Source organism: Martes martes (genome assembly GCF_963455335.1).
Source record: "Martes martes genome assembly, chromosome: X".
Lineage (NCBI taxonomy): Eukaryota > Metazoa > Chordata > Mammalia > Carnivora > Mustelidae > Martes > Martes martes.
Genome location: NC_137897.1, coordinates 118,840,719 through 118,859,806, shown reverse-complemented (window position 1 = coordinate 118,859,806; position 19,088 = coordinate 118,840,719). Strand labels below are relative to the sequence as shown.

At 46.3% G+C, this 19,088-nt stretch overlaps 1 protein-coding gene across 1 annotated transcript; it reads right to left on the bottom strand.

Moving 5' to 3' along the window:
* Positions 1-298: 298 nt before the first annotated feature.
* FATE1 (fetal and adult testis expressed 1) lies at positions 299-16,279 on the bottom strand. Its single transcript, XM_080795635.1, has 6 exons — positions 16,178-16,279; positions 6,907-7,042; positions 6,519-6,646; positions 2,104-2,210; positions 1,618-1,696; positions 299-886 (listed from the first exon to the last, which is right to left on the bottom strand). Exons 2-6 carry the CDS (start codon positions 7,010-7,012, stop codon positions 755-757), a joined length of 552 nt encoding a protein of 183 aa, XP_080651761.1. The 5' UTR covers positions 7,013-7,042; positions 16,178-16,279; the 3' UTR covers positions 299-754.
* Between the last annotated feature and the right edge of the window lie 2,809 nt (positions 16,280-19,088).

Here is a 19,088-nt window from a genome sequence, read left to right as displayed (position 1 = left end):
GTTTCTGGTGCATTCCAGGTTTCCTCTGATTGAGTCCCTGCAATGCGTGGCCCGGACAAGCTGCTGAAGAACAGCTTACCCACAAGCACTCATTGGCATGATAACAACAGGAAGGACTTTGCCAAGCTGTTCCCCTAAAAAGGCTCCCTGACTGGACAGGGGACTTTGGGGAGGAGGGAAGGGAGGGAACCAGGACCCCTGGGGTGGGGCATCAGCCCAGTCCCTGCAACAATGACTTTGTTCAGAGGGGCTGTCCCTACATGAATCCTAGATATAAGAAACTCAACCACCAGGGTTTGCTGCTATCAGTGCTTTTATTGAATGCATTTTCTGTGTAGAAGCCTGTACACAAAGTGGAAGAAAACTGGGAAAGCACAGCCAAGCCCCTGCCACAGAAGATGGAACAGAAGGGATGATGAGGGCACAGAGGCAAGGTTCAGCTCTGGGACAGTCACCACGGAGCCCTGATAGACAAGCAGGAAGCATCTGCCACTGGTGTTACTATGGAGACGAGATGCCACCCACCTCACCCTGCAAAGAGGTTACATTTCAGCCCATGCAGACCTTCAGAATGCCACACTTCCGTTACCTCCCAGCAGCTAGGGCTTGCTCCAGGCAAGCAGTGTGACCAGAGTTGGAAAATGGCTCTGATGCTGCTAAGGACTGCTGGGAGATAAAAGGAAGATGGGCAAGGGCAGTCCAGGGAGAAAAGGGAAGAAGAGGAAGGAGAAGCGGGCTCAGGCGGCATGAAACATCACTGGCGCATCCACAGCCACAGGTTGGCAATGCAGGCCGATACCAGCATGGTGAAGAACAGAGCATCCCTCTGGCGCCAGGTAGCGCCCTGGTCCTCCAGAGCACGCAGCCGGCCGGTGATCACGTGCAGCTGCAGAGACCAAAGGGGCTAGTGAGAGATCCTCCTGGGGAAGCCCATGGTTTACCCCTGGGGAAAGTATGAACTTAGTACAGGAAGGGGATCTTCTGCCCTTCTGGAGGCCAAAGTGCCTCTGGGAAAGAAGCAGGCAGAGCAACTGAAACAGGGGGCTGGGGTGGGCCAGTGGGACCAAGGGCCAGGCTGTGTATGTTTGCAGGCCCAGCAGCCTTTCCCCCTTGTTGGTGTTCACCCAGTTGTCTGGAAGAAGCCAGCCTGTCCCAGCTGTATGGGGGGAGAGGCGGAACAAGACATTTCAGTCCTGCGGCAGACTGGCATGGCTGCAGCTGCAGCACCAGAGTCAAGGCAAGGATCCAGGATAGGTGACACTCAGGGGCTGGAGAGGGCCTGCTGTGGTCTCTCCCTGAGAAGACAACCCCTCCCCAAGACCTCTTAGTGCCATTCTCTCTGCACAGATTTCTATCCTCTTCTGTTGCCTCTTCATCCTCCTTTTGACTTCCCCTTTTCCCTTCCCACACATTTCAGGGAGAGAGGCAGGGCTGAGACTGCCATTAAGATGGGACACTAGAGCCCTGAAGACTGGGAGGAAAGGAAGGGGAGCCTGAACTCACCTCCACTGCTAAAGGCTAAGATGACTTCAAAGGGGGTGGTCTCATTGTTGCCAAGGCCCACCTGCCCCAAGACACCATGATTCTGCTTCTACCCTCCCAGTGGGAGATGCTTACCTGTCTTCTCATGACTTCCATCTCCAATCCATTTAGCTCTTCCAAGCCAATCTCTGCCACCATATCTGCCTCTGGGTCACTGGGAAATAAGAAAAGAAAGAGGTTTGTGAGTTGCTGGTGGTCCCAGACCAGGTATGGCAGGGACCATAGGAAGGCCATGAGGGCAAGCAGGCAAGATCAGGAGCTTTTCTAGACAACGACTCTGTCATTCTCAGTCCTTCTCTTTCCAGGTAAACAGGTCCTGGGGCCTGAGGACCATGAGCTACCCCAGCCCGGCCTCAGTGTGCTCAGAGGCCCCAAATGGGCAAGAGGCCAGGAGGTTCAGGGTCTCTTGTGAGGAGACAATAGAGCCCCAACATTCCAAGCATGACCAGCTGCTCACAACGCCTTCCTGGTCAGTCTGCTTGCTAGTCCATCTGGTCCACCCTGGTCCCTGCCCAAAGAGCTCCAGCTTTCCTCCTGCAAGATCCCTGGGATCCTTCTTACCGCTCATAATGGAACCTCATGTTCTGGAAGCCACCAGGATACTCCTGAGAGTGAGCATTGCCATGGCCTTGTTCTCTCAACATTCTGGGCAATGGCAGCTGGGGCCCCTAAAGAAAGGAATAGTCAGTAAAAGTAGCCTACTCAGTCTCAGCTGAACAGCTGCCCCACACTGCCCAGGACCAATGGTATACCCTGTCAGGAGTCACGTGGTACCTGATCCTCTGGAATCAGGGGTTGGCAGCTTCAGACCACTAGAAGAGCTTGGGAATCCCACAAGTTGGCCAACTGCCACCACTCCACCCACACCGTGCTCCTCAGTAATTTCTAGCCATCCAAGCTATGGGAAAGGAAGAGAAGTGACAGGGATCCCTGTGCTCTACCAGCACTGTCACAAGCAGACATCAGCCAAGTCAGAGAGGAGAGTGGAAAAGCTCAATTTTAAAGTCAAGGAAATTGAGGTCTGGCAAATGACTGCACTTCCCAAGGACATATAGTAAATATTGGAGCTCAGGATAGAACCCTGGCCACTGGGAGACCATAACATCCTTCTCTGGGTGAGCACAGCTATCCCAGTGGTTTTCATTTTCATCCATCTGCTAATGACTGCTTGGAGTGGATATCTCTGCCCCACAGCTCTGGGGCTAACGTATCTCATGCCTTGAAGAGCTAATGTGGGCTAGAGGAACAGAATGTGCCAGACCCACCTGGGTTCAAATCTCAGCTCCAGGTTTCCAGGGCAAGATGAAAATTTTCACAGACTATTTGGTTTAACACATGCCACATGCCGCCCTCTAAGCCCTTACCAACATCAAGTCATTAAATCCTCTTCATGACCATTCAAAACAGGTATTACTATCATAGTATTTTGAAAGATTAGAAAACTGAGAGAGAGGTCACATTATTTGTCCAAGTCACACAGCTGGTAAGTAGCAGAGCAGTCATTTAAAGCCAGGATAATTTGCTCCAGAGGTTGTGCTTTTAACCATTATCCTAGGATACCTCTCATATTTGACACCACTTCGCCTTCAGACTCCATTAAAATGAAAGCAAAGTCAGTAAAATGGTATACAACCTGCAAGAAAGAAGGTAATGGGAGAGGAGAAGACACAAATGAGGAGAGAGCTCAACAAGACTGTGGCATTCAGAGAATGCTGAGAACAAAGCCAGGGGAATGGGGACTTGTGGCTCAGAAGCAAATGGCAAGTAGTAGAGGAGGGAGTCCTCCTCCTGCCAGTGTCCAGAGAAGACCCAGACCTGGAGGCTGCAGGGACCCTGGGGTGGTCTTGAGGACCCAGTGGGTGGGGGTGGGGGGCAGCAGCCTTGGCTGAAGGTCTGTACATGGAACAGTCATCCAACCCTCTTACCCCACCTGGCTGGCAGCCATTTCTCCCCAAATTCAAACTTGAGCTAAATGAATGGAGAAGCAGGGGCAGTTGTATCACAGACCAGAGCCCTCTCCACTCTGGCATTTACAGGTTCCTCCTACACAACCAACTTTGCTGAATTAGAACCTACTGTCTCACAGGCCTCACCAAGACACAGAATTCTGAGTTGTCTCTATTTGCCTCACTTTTAACAAGAAAGAGACAACCAAGGCTCACCTGTCACCTGAGAAATATCTGCAGCCCTCCTATGTTCTTAAGAACAATAGTAAATGCAAGGTTGAACCATTTCTGTATAAAGGATTTTCATAGAAACTTTACCACCATGTTCCATTTGTTATAATAACGCAAAATTTCTTTCTTAAAAGTACACACCGATATTGGTGTGACATTTTCTATGTGAACAGTACTTGACAGTCATGCTACTATTTTATTTTCCTCTTCATCTTCTTCTTATGATACCTCAAAAATCAGTTGAAAATTACAGTGTGTGTCAAGAAAACCCTAGGACTATGAAGGGGAATTTGATTGAGAGTTTCTCCTGGAACAATTTCCACACCATCCCTTTGATTTTCCTATAGATTGGGATCAGAAAGACAAAAAGTTTTTTTGAGATATTTGAGAGCAAATAAGGATGAATAACTGGTGGCTGGGGTTTGTTTGTTTGAAATAACATAGTTTGTTTTTACACTTCAATATAGCAAGAATTAATGTGACAACATCTGCAAGTCGATGATAGCCTATTGAAGTTGCCCATTATAAGACAGGTCTAACTGTTCAAAACCAGTTGTCTTTTTCTTTTTTTTTTAATTTTAAAAACACTTTATTTAGAATTATATGCTTTATAAAACATAAGGCTTTTATAGCAATTTGACAGAGATCAAGAAAATCTATGAACTTCAGCAAGTCCTAGCTTCCCTCTACTATTTCAAACAGGGTTATTTTTATTTTCATGTACTTTTCAAGGCACACTACTTCCCCCACACCCAAATCAGCAGAACTGTATTATGATTTTTTTTTTGTCCTTTAATGTTGTGGTTCTCAGAGGTGGTCACAGTTCCATTTTGGGGGGGGGGGCTCAAAAGTAAATAATAAGTAGAACTGATAAATTTCTTAATTTAAATGTCTAGTTTCTAAATTCATTATAATGACTGTTTCTTTTTAAAGTAGTCCCATGGTCCTAATAGGTAATTATAATTAATTCAGAGATTATATCTCCCCATTTCCCTCAAAGATCCCATTCTCCCTCAATCTCATGGGCACGACTGGCTTCCTGGAGCCTGAGCTGTTGGAGTAATTTGACTTGACTTCCACCTTTGGACATAAGAAGCCAATTCAGTATTTTTGGTTTATTTTCATTCCCAGGAGGTCCCTGATCTGGGAGCTCCATTTCTCTTTATTCATTAGCGTTGGAATCATTTGGGCATTTATCATAACTCATTCCCTAGAACAGCCAGGCCTCCCTACTCTCCAACCCTGTTACCTTTCCCCACTAACCTCTGCAATACTGTAACACCAAGGTGACACTAGCTAACAGAATCCACTACAGAACTACCAGACTCAAGTGATTCCCTAGAATAGTAAGGTCATCCTCCTCTCCAAAATGACTGCCTTTTCCCAGTACAGTTTGCAGCAATATGGCTGCCATTTTTTTTCCCCTAGAACATTCCCTCACCCTGAGGTGAATGTAGCTTAAAGGATTATCTACAGAACAATGGGACTCAGGTGATTTCCTAGAACATTGGGTCTCCCTCCCTTTCCAACCTAGTTGCCTTTTCCCAGTAACCTTTGCAACAGTATAACAACCATTTCTCTAAAACTCCCTCACGCACAATAAAAGTAGCTTTAGAGGATTGGCTACAGAACTTGAAACTCACATGATTTCTTCAACTTGGTTATCTTTTCCCAGTAACTTTTGCAACAGCATAGCAACCATGTTTCTAAAACTTCCCCTCACCCACCAGTGAATATACCCTAAGGAATGACTACACAGTGAGAGAACTCACATGATTCCCCAGAACACTGAGATCTCCCTCCTCTCCAAAATGGCAGCCTTCTCCCAGTATCCTTTGTAACAGTGTACCTGCCATTTTTTTTTCTAGAATATTCCTTAACTCATATTAAGTGAAGTTTAAAAGATTGGCTACAGAACAGTTAGATTGAATTGATTAGAATTCCTAACAGTCAGGGAGCATAGGAACCTACCTTGCCTTACTTTTGTCCCAGCCCTGAGAAATATATCTTATTTATATGTATTTATATTTAATCTATTAGATGAGGCCCATCCACGTATCAAGGATGAGGAATGTCCTTCACTTAAAGTCCACAGAGTGTAAATGTAACAAAGCTACAAAATACCTTCATAGCAACACCTGAACTAGAATTTGATGGAATACCTGGGAACTATAGGCTACCCACGTGGACAGGTAAACTTGACCCGCACAGTGGTCTAATCACTGGGGAAGCAGAGGGAAAATTTGGACTTAGACCAGGGCCGGCGTGGGGACGGTGGGGCCTCCCCAGTGTAGGCAGATCACTGTAGCTGCCTCCCAGCTGTAGGCAGATCACTTCTTTCCTGCCCTTACCTCCTGTGGTTCTCATAGTTCCTACCAAGGCTGATTATTTAATAATTAAATAATTTATATAATTATAATTTATATAGATAAATATTTATATATAAAATATAGCTATAGAGAGAACTATAGATATAGATTTATTTATTTATTTATTTATTTAGGAAAGTGTCATTTCACGCACATTGGAGTTTTGTAAAGTGTATATGTAGTCTCCAAGTAATATGTGATTCAGGTGTTTTGGACTCTTAAGGTTGAACTCCCAGCCTACCAAAAGATAGCTGTGACTTCTTATTGGACATCCCTGCCTTCACTGCTTCACTGGTACACAGGAGCTTCCTTCCTTGCTCCCAAGTCAACATCTGGCTTTGTTCAACCTACCATCATCAGGGTAGAGCCCCTACAGCCTGTATTCCCAACCCCAACCCAGTTGTTGCATGTCGAGGGCTCCATACAGTACCGCTTTCTTGGGCCGGGTGGCAGTCATATTCCAAGCCGGTTGACGTGCACCAGAGCCAGCAGCCTTTGGATCCAACTTTTGTCGCCGATGAGAGGTACCCAGGGACTGGGATCCATGCGCCATCATTTCTAGGGAGAAGAAGAGCGGCACCAAGAACACTCATAGAGGCTGTGCCAAGGCTTCCTGGGCACAGGATACACCAGAAAAAGGATAGGATACCCAAACTTCTTAGGAATCATTCAACACTCATTCACTGCTGTCCATTGGCAGATCCCAGGCCTCAGTCTGTTCATCTATTCAAAAGTTTTGCAGCCATACACACACTTTCTCCATCACACATGCACAGGTATGGACACCCAAGGAAAGGGGCATTACAGGGGCTCCTCACCTGCTATCACCAGGTGCTCTTGGCTTTGCACATAGCTTTCAGGAACCAGCTCTTCAGCCATGGATGTTTCCATCTCCTCCTTGATGCTAGGGGGGCCTCCTGCCATCACAGCCAATTTTTCACTTTAAAGCTATAGCTAAGGATACACAAGAAGCAAGGCCAGAACAGGCACTTGGAAAATGAGCTCTGCGAGGGGTAGGTGCTCAAGCAAGATATATCTGGAGATGGGGGTGGAGCTAGACTCCCTCACAGGGCTTAGGCCTTGGACCCAGCACCTTGTGTTCCTGCTGTATCTTGTTGGCTGGGTCCACAGCCTTCTCCCCTGCTACTCTGTAACCAACTTAGGAGGAAAGATAAGTGTCAGAACTTTGCCTGTGAGGACTATGCTGGCTCTCAGGTCACCTGATTTGGCCCTATTGAGGAGCAGGTGGAATCCACCTTCCATCGCTTCTAAAGAGAAACAGGTACTGAAAAATAAATAAATAAAATAAAAAGAAGCAGTTACTGGCACAGGACCCCAGAGCCAGTCAGTAGCCAAAATAAGGTTAGATCCCAAGCCTGACATGGCTTCTGCAAGCCCAGCTCTGGCAAGCAATCCAGGCCATAGCACCCCTTGGAAGGCATCCTCTGCAGAGCACATCCTGTCTCCCCCTATCTGGAGTTCCTAGGCAAGGGAGATGGCCTTTTGATGTCCTGTATCAGCCTTGGCAGGAACCATGAGAACCACAGGAGGTAAGGGTAGGAAAGAAGTGATCTGCCTACAGCTGGGAGGCAGCTACAGTGATCTGCCTACACTGGGAGGCCCCACCGTCCCCAGGCCGGCCCTGGTCTAAGTCCAAATTTTCCCTCAGCTTCCCCAGTGATTAGACCACTGTGCGGGTCAAGTTTACCTGTCCACGTGGGTAGCCTATAGTTCCCAGGTATTCCATCAAATTCTAGTTCAGGTGTTGCTATGAAGGTATTTTGTAGCTTTGTTACATTTACACTCTGTGGACTTTAAGTGAAGGACATTCCTAATCCTTGATATGTGGATGGGCCTCATTTAATCAGTTGAAAGGCCTGAAGAGCAAAGCCTGAGGTTTCGTAGAGAAGAAATTCTGCGCAAGACTGCAGCATCAGGAAACAAAAGCAAACATACACTACTGGGATTATATCAAAATAAAAAGCTCTGGCACAGTAAAGGAAAGTGAATGCGAAAAGATATGTGCAAATGTTATAACTGAGAAGGGCCTAAAATCCAAAATATATAAAGAACTGATACAACTCAACACTAGAAAAACAAAAACTCCAATTTAAAAAGGGGCAGAGGACCTGAAGGGACATTTCTCCAAAGGAGAACTCCAGATGGCCAACAGATACATGAAAAGATGCTCAACATCACTAATCACTAGGGAAATGTAAATCAAAACCACAATGAGATACCACCTCACACCTGTCAAAGTGGCTAAAATCAACAATACAAGAAATAAGTGTTTGCAAGGATGTGGAGGAAAAGGAACCCTCGTGCTCGGTAGGGGGCAATGTAATTTGGTGCAGCCACCGTGGAACACAGATTTGAGTTTACACTAAAAATTATAAATAGAAATACCATATGAAACAATAATTCCACTACTGGGTATTTACTCAAAGAAAATGAAACAAAACAACCAAAACAAAGAAAATGGAAACACTAATTTGAAAAGATATGGTCACCCCTATGTTTATTGCAGCATTATTTATAATAGCCAAGATATACAATCAGCTCAAGTGTCCACCCATAGGAATATTGGATATTAAATAAGAAAGATGTGGCATATACATATACTGTGGAATATTGTGCAGCCATAAAAAAGATGAAATCGTGCCATTTGCAACAATGTGGATGGACCTAGTGGGTATTATGCTACTGAAATAAGTCAGAGAAAGACAAATACCATATGATTTCACTCAAAAGTGGAATCTAAAACAAACAAAAAGCAGAATCAGACCTATAAATACAGAGAACAAACTGATAGTTTGCAGAGAGGAGGGGGGAAGGAGGATGGGTGAAATGGGAGAAGGGGAGTGGGAGATACAGACTTCCAGTTCTGGAATGAATAAGTCATGGGAATGAAAGGACAACATGAAAAATATAGTCGTGATATTAAAATAGCATTGTATGGTAACAGAGGTACACTTCTGCCGAGAATAGCATAATGTATAAACTTGTTGAATCACTATGTTGTGTACCTGAAACTAACGTAACATTGTGTGTCAGGTATACTCAAATTAAAAAGAAAAATTTAAAGACTGCAGCATCTACCCCTGCTTAAGCTTCCAGTGTGCAGGCCTGCCCCGCAAATTTTGGCCTTGCTAGCCCCACAGTGGCAGGAGCCAATTTCTTAAAATAAATATCTATATACATACACGTAGGCATATGCACACACATACACATACATACATATATCCTATTGGTTTCTTTTCTCTAGAGAACCCTGACTGATACAATCACCAGAGGTGAACCCTCAGCTCTTGGGAACAACTCCAGAGTCCCTGGGGGGAGAGGAGGCTATTTGCAAAAGGAGCCAAGCACAGCTGGGACCAGGTGGGAGGAAGAAGAGGAAGCCGGGAAGGAAAAAGGAAGGGAGGAAGGAAAGCGTGAGAGAGAAAGGGAGGGGCTGGAACTTGCCTAGAGAGGGTGGCATGGTCTGGGCTGCCTGGCCCCCTCCCTGGCCCACCTGTCCAGCACTGGAACTAAATAAACACCCTGGAGCAGAGCTGACATAGGCCCTGCCTGCATTCCTGAGGGCCCTGAGGAAGCCCTTCCCAGATCCAGTGGAGCAGCTGCAATGAAATCTGAGCTTTCTGGAAGGCCACCTTAGGAGCAGAGAAGTGTGCTTTGTGGGACTCAGGAGCCTGGGAAGCAGTAACCATGGGCTGCTGCCTGGTCAGGGTTGCCAGACTGAGCAAATACAAATACAGAATGCCAATTGAATTTGAATTTCAGATAAACAAGTAAGTTTTCAGTGTTAGTACACTCTGTACAACATTTGAGACAAACTTGCACTAAACATTTATTCATGGTTTATCTGGTGTTCACCCTAGACTATGTATCCTTTATTTTATATCTGGCAACTCTATGCCCTGCCCATCCTCATCACAATCTCAAGATTTGACCTTGAGCAAGTTTTTCCTTTCTTTGGGCCTCAGTCTCCCCATTTGACAATGGAGCTAACAATCCTTTCTTTACCATGTGGCTGGAAAGCCCCCACTGTCTAGTGTGCCAACCTTGGGGGCCCGAAGGCCTAGAGCATCCCTAGAGCACAGAGAATTCTGCCAGGCCTTATGGGGGACCAGACAATGGCTCATGGTTAGTGTAGGTACTGGGCCACAGAGACCTAGGCCCCCATGGAAGGCTCCCAGAGAAGATGGCCAGAATGCCCAAAGCTCTTTCCACTCCAGAGATTACACGGATGCCTCTGTAAAGGGGAAGGAGGGGTCCGAAGAACATTTGAGATATGTGCCCATTCTGCAGTTTACTTTTTTTTTTTTTTTGCAAGTACCTGACACATAGTAGGAAAGCCCTTATTTAAAAAGTTAACAGAAAAACACATTAAAATATGTAACCATACATACACACACTTACATGAAAGAAAGGCCAGGGGATTCTTGTCTATCACTTTTTTTTAAGGTTTCATGGTATTTTTTCCCAGTTTTACTGAGAAATTTGCAACTTATTTTTTTAAGTGCACACTGTGACTTGGGGATCTCACATGTCAGAACAAATCTCCCTCCTGTCTTCTAAACGCTGCTTTCCTGCACAGCTGCACCCCTGTTTATTGACCTGCTTGTGGACATTTTGGGTGTCTAGAGCTTTTTCACTTTTATAAACAAGAAACAGTGAGCATTCCTGGACATGCCTCTTTGCACACATATGTAAATATTTTTGTAGAACAGGTGCCTGTAAGTGGGATTTGTGCAATTCTAGGATATGTGTACTGACAATTTTTACTAATACTGACCAAAATTATCAGTGCCCTTCCTAAGACACTGCACCAAGTGGGACCTCACCAAGGGGAAGAAAGTTCTGTTTTCTTCACAGCCTTATCAACAGAAGATATTACGGAACTTCCTAAAAGGCATCAGTATGTTGGGTAGAAAATGTTATCTATCTCATTGTTGCTTTAATTTTATTGCTTTAATTATGAATAAACCTGAGAAATTTTTCATGTTTATTGATCTTCTGTATTTCTTTCTTGTGAACTGTCTGCTGGAGGGCTTGGATCTTTATTAAAATAAGAGCTGTTTCATTGACAGAAAGGGATGGAGATGAAATCTCTCCCTCCCTTCAAGCTAAGCTTCTCCAAAGAAAACATATCATCTTTTTCCCTAAAGGTGATCATGAGCACATAGCCTCCACTGGGGGCCAAACAAATCCAGTTAATTGCATCCAAGTTTGTGTTGAAATCTAGAGGGCATCCAGCCCCCCCCCCCCTCACAGAGCAGGTGTCTAACTCGGGCTGTTGCCTGCCTATCTGCCTGCCTGCCTGCCCTTGTCTTATGTCTGTCTGTCTCTCTGCCTGCCCCACCACCTGCCTCCACCAATGCCTTCCAACCACTGGCCTCTTCCAGCAGTTCAGCCAGCCGTGCACTTGACTCAGATTTCCGACAAGCATGGGGAATCTGGCAGCCCTGTGTGCTGCCTGCTTCCACCTCCGTTGCAAGCAGGAGCAAAGGGTGGCAGGAACCCAGGCCCAGGATCAGTACACCTGGGAGTGACATTGAGGCATCTTGGGCAAGTTGTTCCCCATGTTCTGAGCCTCTATTTCCCATCTTCACATGGAAGGTTGGGCTAAAACCCAGTTTTAAACTATGTTTTATGGTTTCAAGGGTATATGTTGGGGCTACCTGGGCTTCAGGGCAAACTCCAGCCTCTCTTCACAGAGAACAGCTCGCTTTTATTACTTTCTCATATTGAGGTTCTATGGATGAGACCATTCAAAGCCAATGTGTACAATGGTCTACCACATCCCAGGTCTGCTCAAAGCCCAGTTTCAGGCAGCTACAGTGCCAAGCCCAAGCGAACAACCCTGATTTGGACTGCAAATCCAGATCCCAGACATCTGGGAGCTTCCTCCCCACTTGCTAATGAAACTTACAAACCTGTAAACAATTCTCTTTCCTGCTCCTGAAAGCAGCTGGCACTGATGTCATCCCTGGAGCCCCAGGGCCTCCCAGACCAGAAGGGAAGGAGAAGGGGAAGGGGGAGTAGCGGAGCCTTGCAGCTGTCCCTCCATTCCTTAAAGAGACAGGAAGGACAGAGGCATAAACTTCAGGGAGTGTAAGGTGTGGGGAATGAGGACAACCTCATAAGCAGAGAGAGGGAAATAAGTGGCAGGAGTATGTGGAGGCAGCCCTTCGGACTCATCCCCATCCCCAAAGGGACAGGGCCACCAGCAGGAGGTTATAGGGAGTACCTCGATTTCCAAATGTGGTCACCTCTCATTCAGATGATTGTCTTGAATAAAGACTGACTGGGTGTCAGGCCCTGAGACTAGGGATAAGTTTCCTGTCTTCATGGAACTCGTGCTTAGAGAGCAGATAGAAACAAGCGGACAGACAGGCAGGAAGTCCATGGGTCTGTGGGGACAGTAGCAGGGGCTTGTTTTTATGGCAGTCCTGCCCTAAATCCTGCTACATTCTCCCTTCCTGAAAGTGTGGTGGGTGGTCCCTCAAGCTTTGTCAACCTAAGAGCAAGAGACTGACTCTTGCCCCCAGCACTGACAGCCTCTGACTGCACACCTCCAGGACAGCTCACGACTTCCTGAGGTGGCTTGGACTAGGTGGAAACACTGGTCATGCCCCACCTCCCCCCGCCCCCCCCCCCCCCCCCGCCAAACTCTGATCCAGTCTGGAGTGAGCAGCCCCAGCAGAAGTGAGTTGAAGACACTGACACAGAGTCACAGCCCCGACGGACAAGCTTACGTCTCAGCAGTCATGGCCCTCCTTGCAGCTCCTGGAGAAACCCCCACAGGAGCAGGCTGCCTGAAAAACTCCAGGAGAGCTGCAACTGAGTGTAGGGGAATTGTTGCTACCCAGGTGTCCAGAAAGGAACTCAGGACTGCCCTGTGTGCAGGTGGGACAGAGCAACACCAAGGAGCAAGACTGGGAAGCCTGCTTTCTGCCTCCTGGTGTAGCCAGCTGTTGTCTCTGCTGCTCTTTCCTTCTCCCTGTCTCTTTGCTGGCCTGAGAATCCCTTGCCCCCCAAAGCTGGTAGCAGATTTGGAAACCTGGAGGGGTTTAGCTGTCTGCCTGTCAGTTACCTTTGCTCCATGTACATGGAACTAACTCTTGGAGCAGGTGGGAAAGGCTCTCTTTCCTGATCCCAGGTGAGGACATTATTAGATAAGATGACCTTGCAGAGTCCATGGCCTCACCTGCAGGGTGACTCCTCAGAGTGAAAGGCATCTGCTTTCAATTACTTCCATGTCCAGTGACTGAAATGTGATGTGTATGTAAAATTCAAGAGAATCAAAAGCCAAAGGAAAATAGCCAACAATAATAAAGAGGCAGAAAAAATGGCGCAAAGTCTCTAACACTGACCAGCCCCAAATCACAAACAGCACCTGCTCCTCTGAGCCAGAGAATGGGGTGGAGGAGAGGAGAAACGGAAGGTGAGAAACACAGACCTAAGAAGCCGCATGTTTTTTTTTCAGACAAGAAGATACTCTTCCCAGTAGCCTCCATTTTGGGTGGATAAGCTGGGCCCAGTTAACTTTGCGATTCAGTGGCAGGACCTAGAAGCAAACCAGTGTCTTCAGACTGGTGATCCGGGGTCCTTGGCAGAAAAGGAGGTAGTCCAAGTGGGAATTGGCTCAAGAGAGCCTCAGCAGGCATCCTCCAGCCCTGTGCCATTTTGATCTGCCTTTCAGACAGAGCTGGCAGGCAAATCCTAACACAAGGGGCACACACCAGGGAGGATGTTGTGGATCAGAGCCCAGGCTCTGCACTCCAACTGTCCCCTCCCAACAACCCCCTGGAGTTAGAGTCCCAGCTCCTCACTGAGTAGCAATGTGCCTCAGTGATCCTATCGGGGAAAAGGCAGGTCAGGAGGCATGGGATATGAAGCACTCAGCTCCTAGCAGAGCTCCATGCTTGAAGCCCAGCTGCTGGGATTCTCACAGAGGCTACAAAGCCTCCTGCTTGTTCATTATAAAAGATGAGCTGGCAGAGCTGCCAGCAAGGCTGGTGGCCCCTTGTGCTTCGGCTCATCTCCAGCTTTATCAGTGACCCACCTCTGCCTCCTCTAGAGTCTTCAGCTCCTCCTCCTTGCCAGAATGATTCTCTTTAGCCAGAAATATCATCACATCTTTCCCAGCATGGAGATATTTGTTCCATGATGGCAGAGATCATGTCAGCTTCATTCACCACTGTCTGTCTTCCATGCACTCAGCACAAGGCCTGACTCATGGAAGGAACTCATTAAGGAGTTGTTGAGTTAAAATGATTTGAATATTTAAAAAAGAAGAAAAACTGTCCTCCCTTAGAGTCTTGTCTCACTCATGCTACTGTCCTTTCTCCACTCCTTAAAAACGTAGCCACCACCATGCACAGTGTCTCCACTCCTTTACCTCCCAGACATTCCTCTCCTCATTCTAGTCTGTCTTTCTCATCCACAACTCAACTGAAACTGCCCCAGGCCAAAGTAACCAGCAGCCTCCTGGCAGCTCCATCCCACGAACCCACTTCACTCTTCATCTTACTTGAATTCTTAGAAGCATTTCACATCATTGTCCTCTCTCTCCTTCTGGAAATCTACTCTTTCTTTGCTATGACCCTTCCCATTGAATGGTCCTGCTATCTACCCCACAATATGAGCCCCTAAGCCTCAGAGTCATCTGAAACTTCCCCCCTCCACTCCCAACAAATCAGTCACTATGCATAGTTCTGTCTCACCTATGATCATTAATTTTATGTGTCACTTTGACTGGGCCGTGGGGTGCCCAGATTAAAATGTTTCTGGATGTGTCTGTTGGGGTGTTTCTGGATGAGATCAACATTTGAGTCAGAACAAAATGTAGAAGAAGGGGGAATTCACCTGCTCACTCGCCTTGTTCTCTCTCTCTTCCTCTCTCTCTCTCTCTCTCTCTCTCTCTCACTCTCACTCTCTCCCCACCTGACTACTTCATCTGGGACACTGGTCTTCTCCTGTCTTTGAACTCTCTCTGAACTGTCTTTCTCAGTGAAGTCTCTCATTGGCTTTCTGGATCTCAGACCTTTGGACTCAGCTGGAACTTTACCAGTGGCTGTCCTGGGCCTCCACCTTGCAGAGGGCAGAACGTGAGCACTCTTGGCCTCCATAATCACAATTGCATGAGGCAATTCCCTATAATAAATCACTCTCAGATAGATAAATACATTGATAGATATGAATATAGATACATAGATAAATATCTATAGATACATAGATACATATATATAGATCAAAAGAGAGAAAAAGAGATAACAGATACAGATACAAATATATAGATTTAGCTATATCCGTACACGTTTCTCCTGCTATCTAAAAGTAGAGCATTCCTATGAAATCTTTCATAAACCAAAATGACAAAGCAAAGAAGCAATCACCAGTGATTTTTGAGTGTTCTCAGGCTCAAAAAATAACCTCTGTCAGGCCTTTCTGATGCCTTAAAACACCTTTTGCTGACAGACGCACGAAATTAATCAAGATAAACATAGATCAGCCACTATGGAAAACAGTATGAATGTTCCTCAAAAAGTTAAAAATAGAATTACCCCTTTATAGCAGCAATGTCCACAATAGCCAAACTATGGGAAAAGCCTAGATGTCCATCAACAGATGATTGTATAAAGAAGATGTGCTACATATACACTATGGAATATTACTCAGCCATCAAAAAGAATGAACTCTTGCCATTTGCAATGACATGGATGGAGCTAGAGGGTATTACACTAAGTGAAATAAGTCAATCAGAGAAAGACGATTATCTTATGATCTCACTGATATGAGGAATTTGAGAAACAAAACAGATGAGCAAAGGAAAAAGAGAGAGAGAGGCAAACCCAGAAACAGACTCTTAACTCTAAAGTGATGGCTACCAGAGGGGCAAAGGATGAGGGGATGGATGAAACAGGTGATGAGGATTAAGGAGAGCACTTGTGATGAGCATGAGATGATGTATGGAAATGCTGAATCACTATATCATAGACCTGAAACTAATATTACACTATATGTTAACTAATTGGAATTTAAATAAACACTTTTAAAAACAAATAAAGTGCAGATGCTCACAGACGCAGTTCAAAGCTGAGATGCCAAGTGCAGCTTGTGAGGAAGGAGCTTGGTGGTGCAGCTCCTGCCGCTCCGGATGCGCACAGTCTCTGGAACAGGTCACTGCAAAACAAATGTTGAACAATGGGTGGTATTGTTGCTTTGGGCCTATTTTTGTAAAAGCAAAAATCTTCTGCTGGTTTCTTTCAGTTAGCTAAAACAGACACTAATGTAGGTCTTTCATAAAAATGAAGTAGCATAAAGCAAACTTTTGAAAAGTGGGGGGAGGGGTACCTGTATGTCCAACTCTCTACCTCTGCATCCATGTCCTACTGGTTCTGTGTCTCTGAAGAACCCTGATACAACCTCCTCAATATATAATTCAGTGTTTGACCAAACATCTTCTCAGTAGTCTACTCTGTGTCTCCTCTGTCACTTCCCTAGCCAATCCCATCACTGCTTCTTGCCTGGATGGCTGCATGGCCTTGTACCTTATCCCTTGGATCCTGTCATGACCCCTTTAACCCATTACCCGCAGAGTAGGCAGACTGATTATTTTAAGTGTAACAAGCCTGGCCATGTCACCTTGCTCCTCAAAGCACTCCTCAGTGTCTCCCCATTCTCACTAGAGAGTAAAGAATACAGCCCTGAGTGTGGCCTTGAAGCCCTACATGAGCTGCCTTCCCTTGGCCTCTCTAGTCTCATCTTGATCTAGGATTTCCCATTATGCTACCCTGGCTTCTTCTGTGTCCTTAAAAACATGATGGCTTCGCTGGACTCTAGGCCCCTTCACATGAAATTCCTCTGCCTGATTTAATTGTCTTCCAGCCCTTTGTCTGACTGATTCCTACTCATCCTACAAGCTTTAGGTGGGCCTGGCTTCCTCAGGAAGCTTTCTCTGGCAGCCCACAGCCCCAGCCCCTCAGACTTCCCCCACCAGAAAATTCAACATGATTCATTGCTATGGCTTGTCTAATGCCGCCCCACAAAGTTAGGCCCAGAGTTCCAGAAAGGCAAGACCTAGCATGTCGCTATACTCCCTTCTGGAGCCCCATGGCTTGGCTTGAAGCAGAGATACTGCCAGCTTCTGGAACACCATGCTCTGTCAGTACCTACTCCCGTATGCCCTTGTCAGCCCCAGGATTCGGGAACGCTACGGTGTTGCGATTTAGTGTAAACCCTCTGATATGAAATGTTAGCCAGCCTCTATTTTTGTAGCACATTAAGCCTGGTGAAACTGAATCCATCATGAAGTTTGAGTTCTTCAGAGAAATTGCCAAAAGTCACTGTTATTGGAGCTGCTAGTCTTGTGATTCCTAAAAACAACATATTTTGTCTATAAAAAATCTGAGGGGACACAAAGATTTTGTCTGTTCTTCATGCTTTGGGTTCTCACATCCCTCTCCACAGAGGAAGCCTGGGAAAATTATTCTGAAGCCCACTTCTGTCCCAATCCCACCTGGCTTGTTGGGACCTTTGGCAGCTGGCCCAGGCCTGTCCATTTGTGGTAGGGAAGAAACTGCTCTAGGGGGGGCTTGAGTTGAGACTGACGAGAAGTCTGGTGTCCACCTCCAAGCTTTTCCAGAGTGCGTAATATGCTCAGGTTTGAGATAAGGAGCAATAACATCTCCCCCTGCTACAAATGGAATGTTATAGCCTGAACTGTGTTTCCTGCCCAACCCCCCTCCCCAATTCATATGTTGAAGTCCTAACCTCCAATACCTCAGAATATGATTGTATTGGGAGATAGGCTGTTTAAAGAAGTAACTGAGGTTAAATGAGATCAAGAGTGTTTGCCCTTACATCAAGAGGCAATTAGGACAACAACATATACATAAGGAAGAACATGTGAGGTCACAGGCAGAAAAGGGTGGCATGGAAGCCAACGGAAAAGACCTTAGAAGAAACCAACCTGCCAATACTCAGCGTACCAACCTCTAGAACTGTAAGAGAATACATTTCCATCATGTAAGCCATCCAGTCTGTGGTACTTTGTTATGGCCACTAGAGCAAACTAACACACGGAAGCTTGGGTCCTAATTGGAGAATATAATCAATCAACACGTTTTATTTCACTGAATACTGACCCAGAGCCAATGTGCCAAGTTCTAAGGTAGAAGTGAGGAGGAAAATGTTTTACATGGTCCCTGTTATTGTGGAATTAACAGTTGAGCAGGAGGAGGTGTGAGGACACTGGCAGGCTGGACAGTCAACAGGAAAACAAAACCAAAGTGACCTCCAAAGGAGTCAAGCAGTATCATATGAGTGGCCAGGGTGTGGGGCAATCAGGGAAGATGTGAGTTCCCGTGACAAGGGCAGCACTTCCTGTCTGCGAGCCCTTGGTCAAAGGGCCGTCCTTCCCTCAGCTATCACAGGTGTGTTGGGAGGATTGTCTCAGTTAATGCATTCACAAGGCCTGGCATACCCTGAGTGCTCAGTAAATGCTGGCTATGATTATTCCCAAGCACAACTCATGGATCCTTCCCACTATCCGTCCATCCCTTCACTAGGTGCAGTCTCGGACCAGCAGCTCAAAGAGTTTGGCAGTAATGCACGATGGAGGCTTGGGGAAGGAATGACAAAAGGGATCCAAACCACACCCGGAAGCAGTCTCTGCCCCCTTCCCTGCCATCATTCCTTTAAGCCCCTGCCCCCAGACTTGCCCTCACGGTCTATAAGAAAGCCCAGTGCCTTGGCCCCACAACCTGTGGTCTTGTGGTACAGCAGGCAAAAAAGAAAGGGAGGCCCCGTCCCTCAGACGGTGCCCCAACAAGAACTTTGGGACCCTGAGGCCTCCCTCGTGTATTAGCTTCTTCACATGGGCTAGCCTGGGACTAGAATGCTGATTTCTGACAAAAATAGTCTAATGTTCAAACCCCATATCCAGAATATGATCCCACCTATGTCCTGGAGTCTCCTTGAAGACGATTCA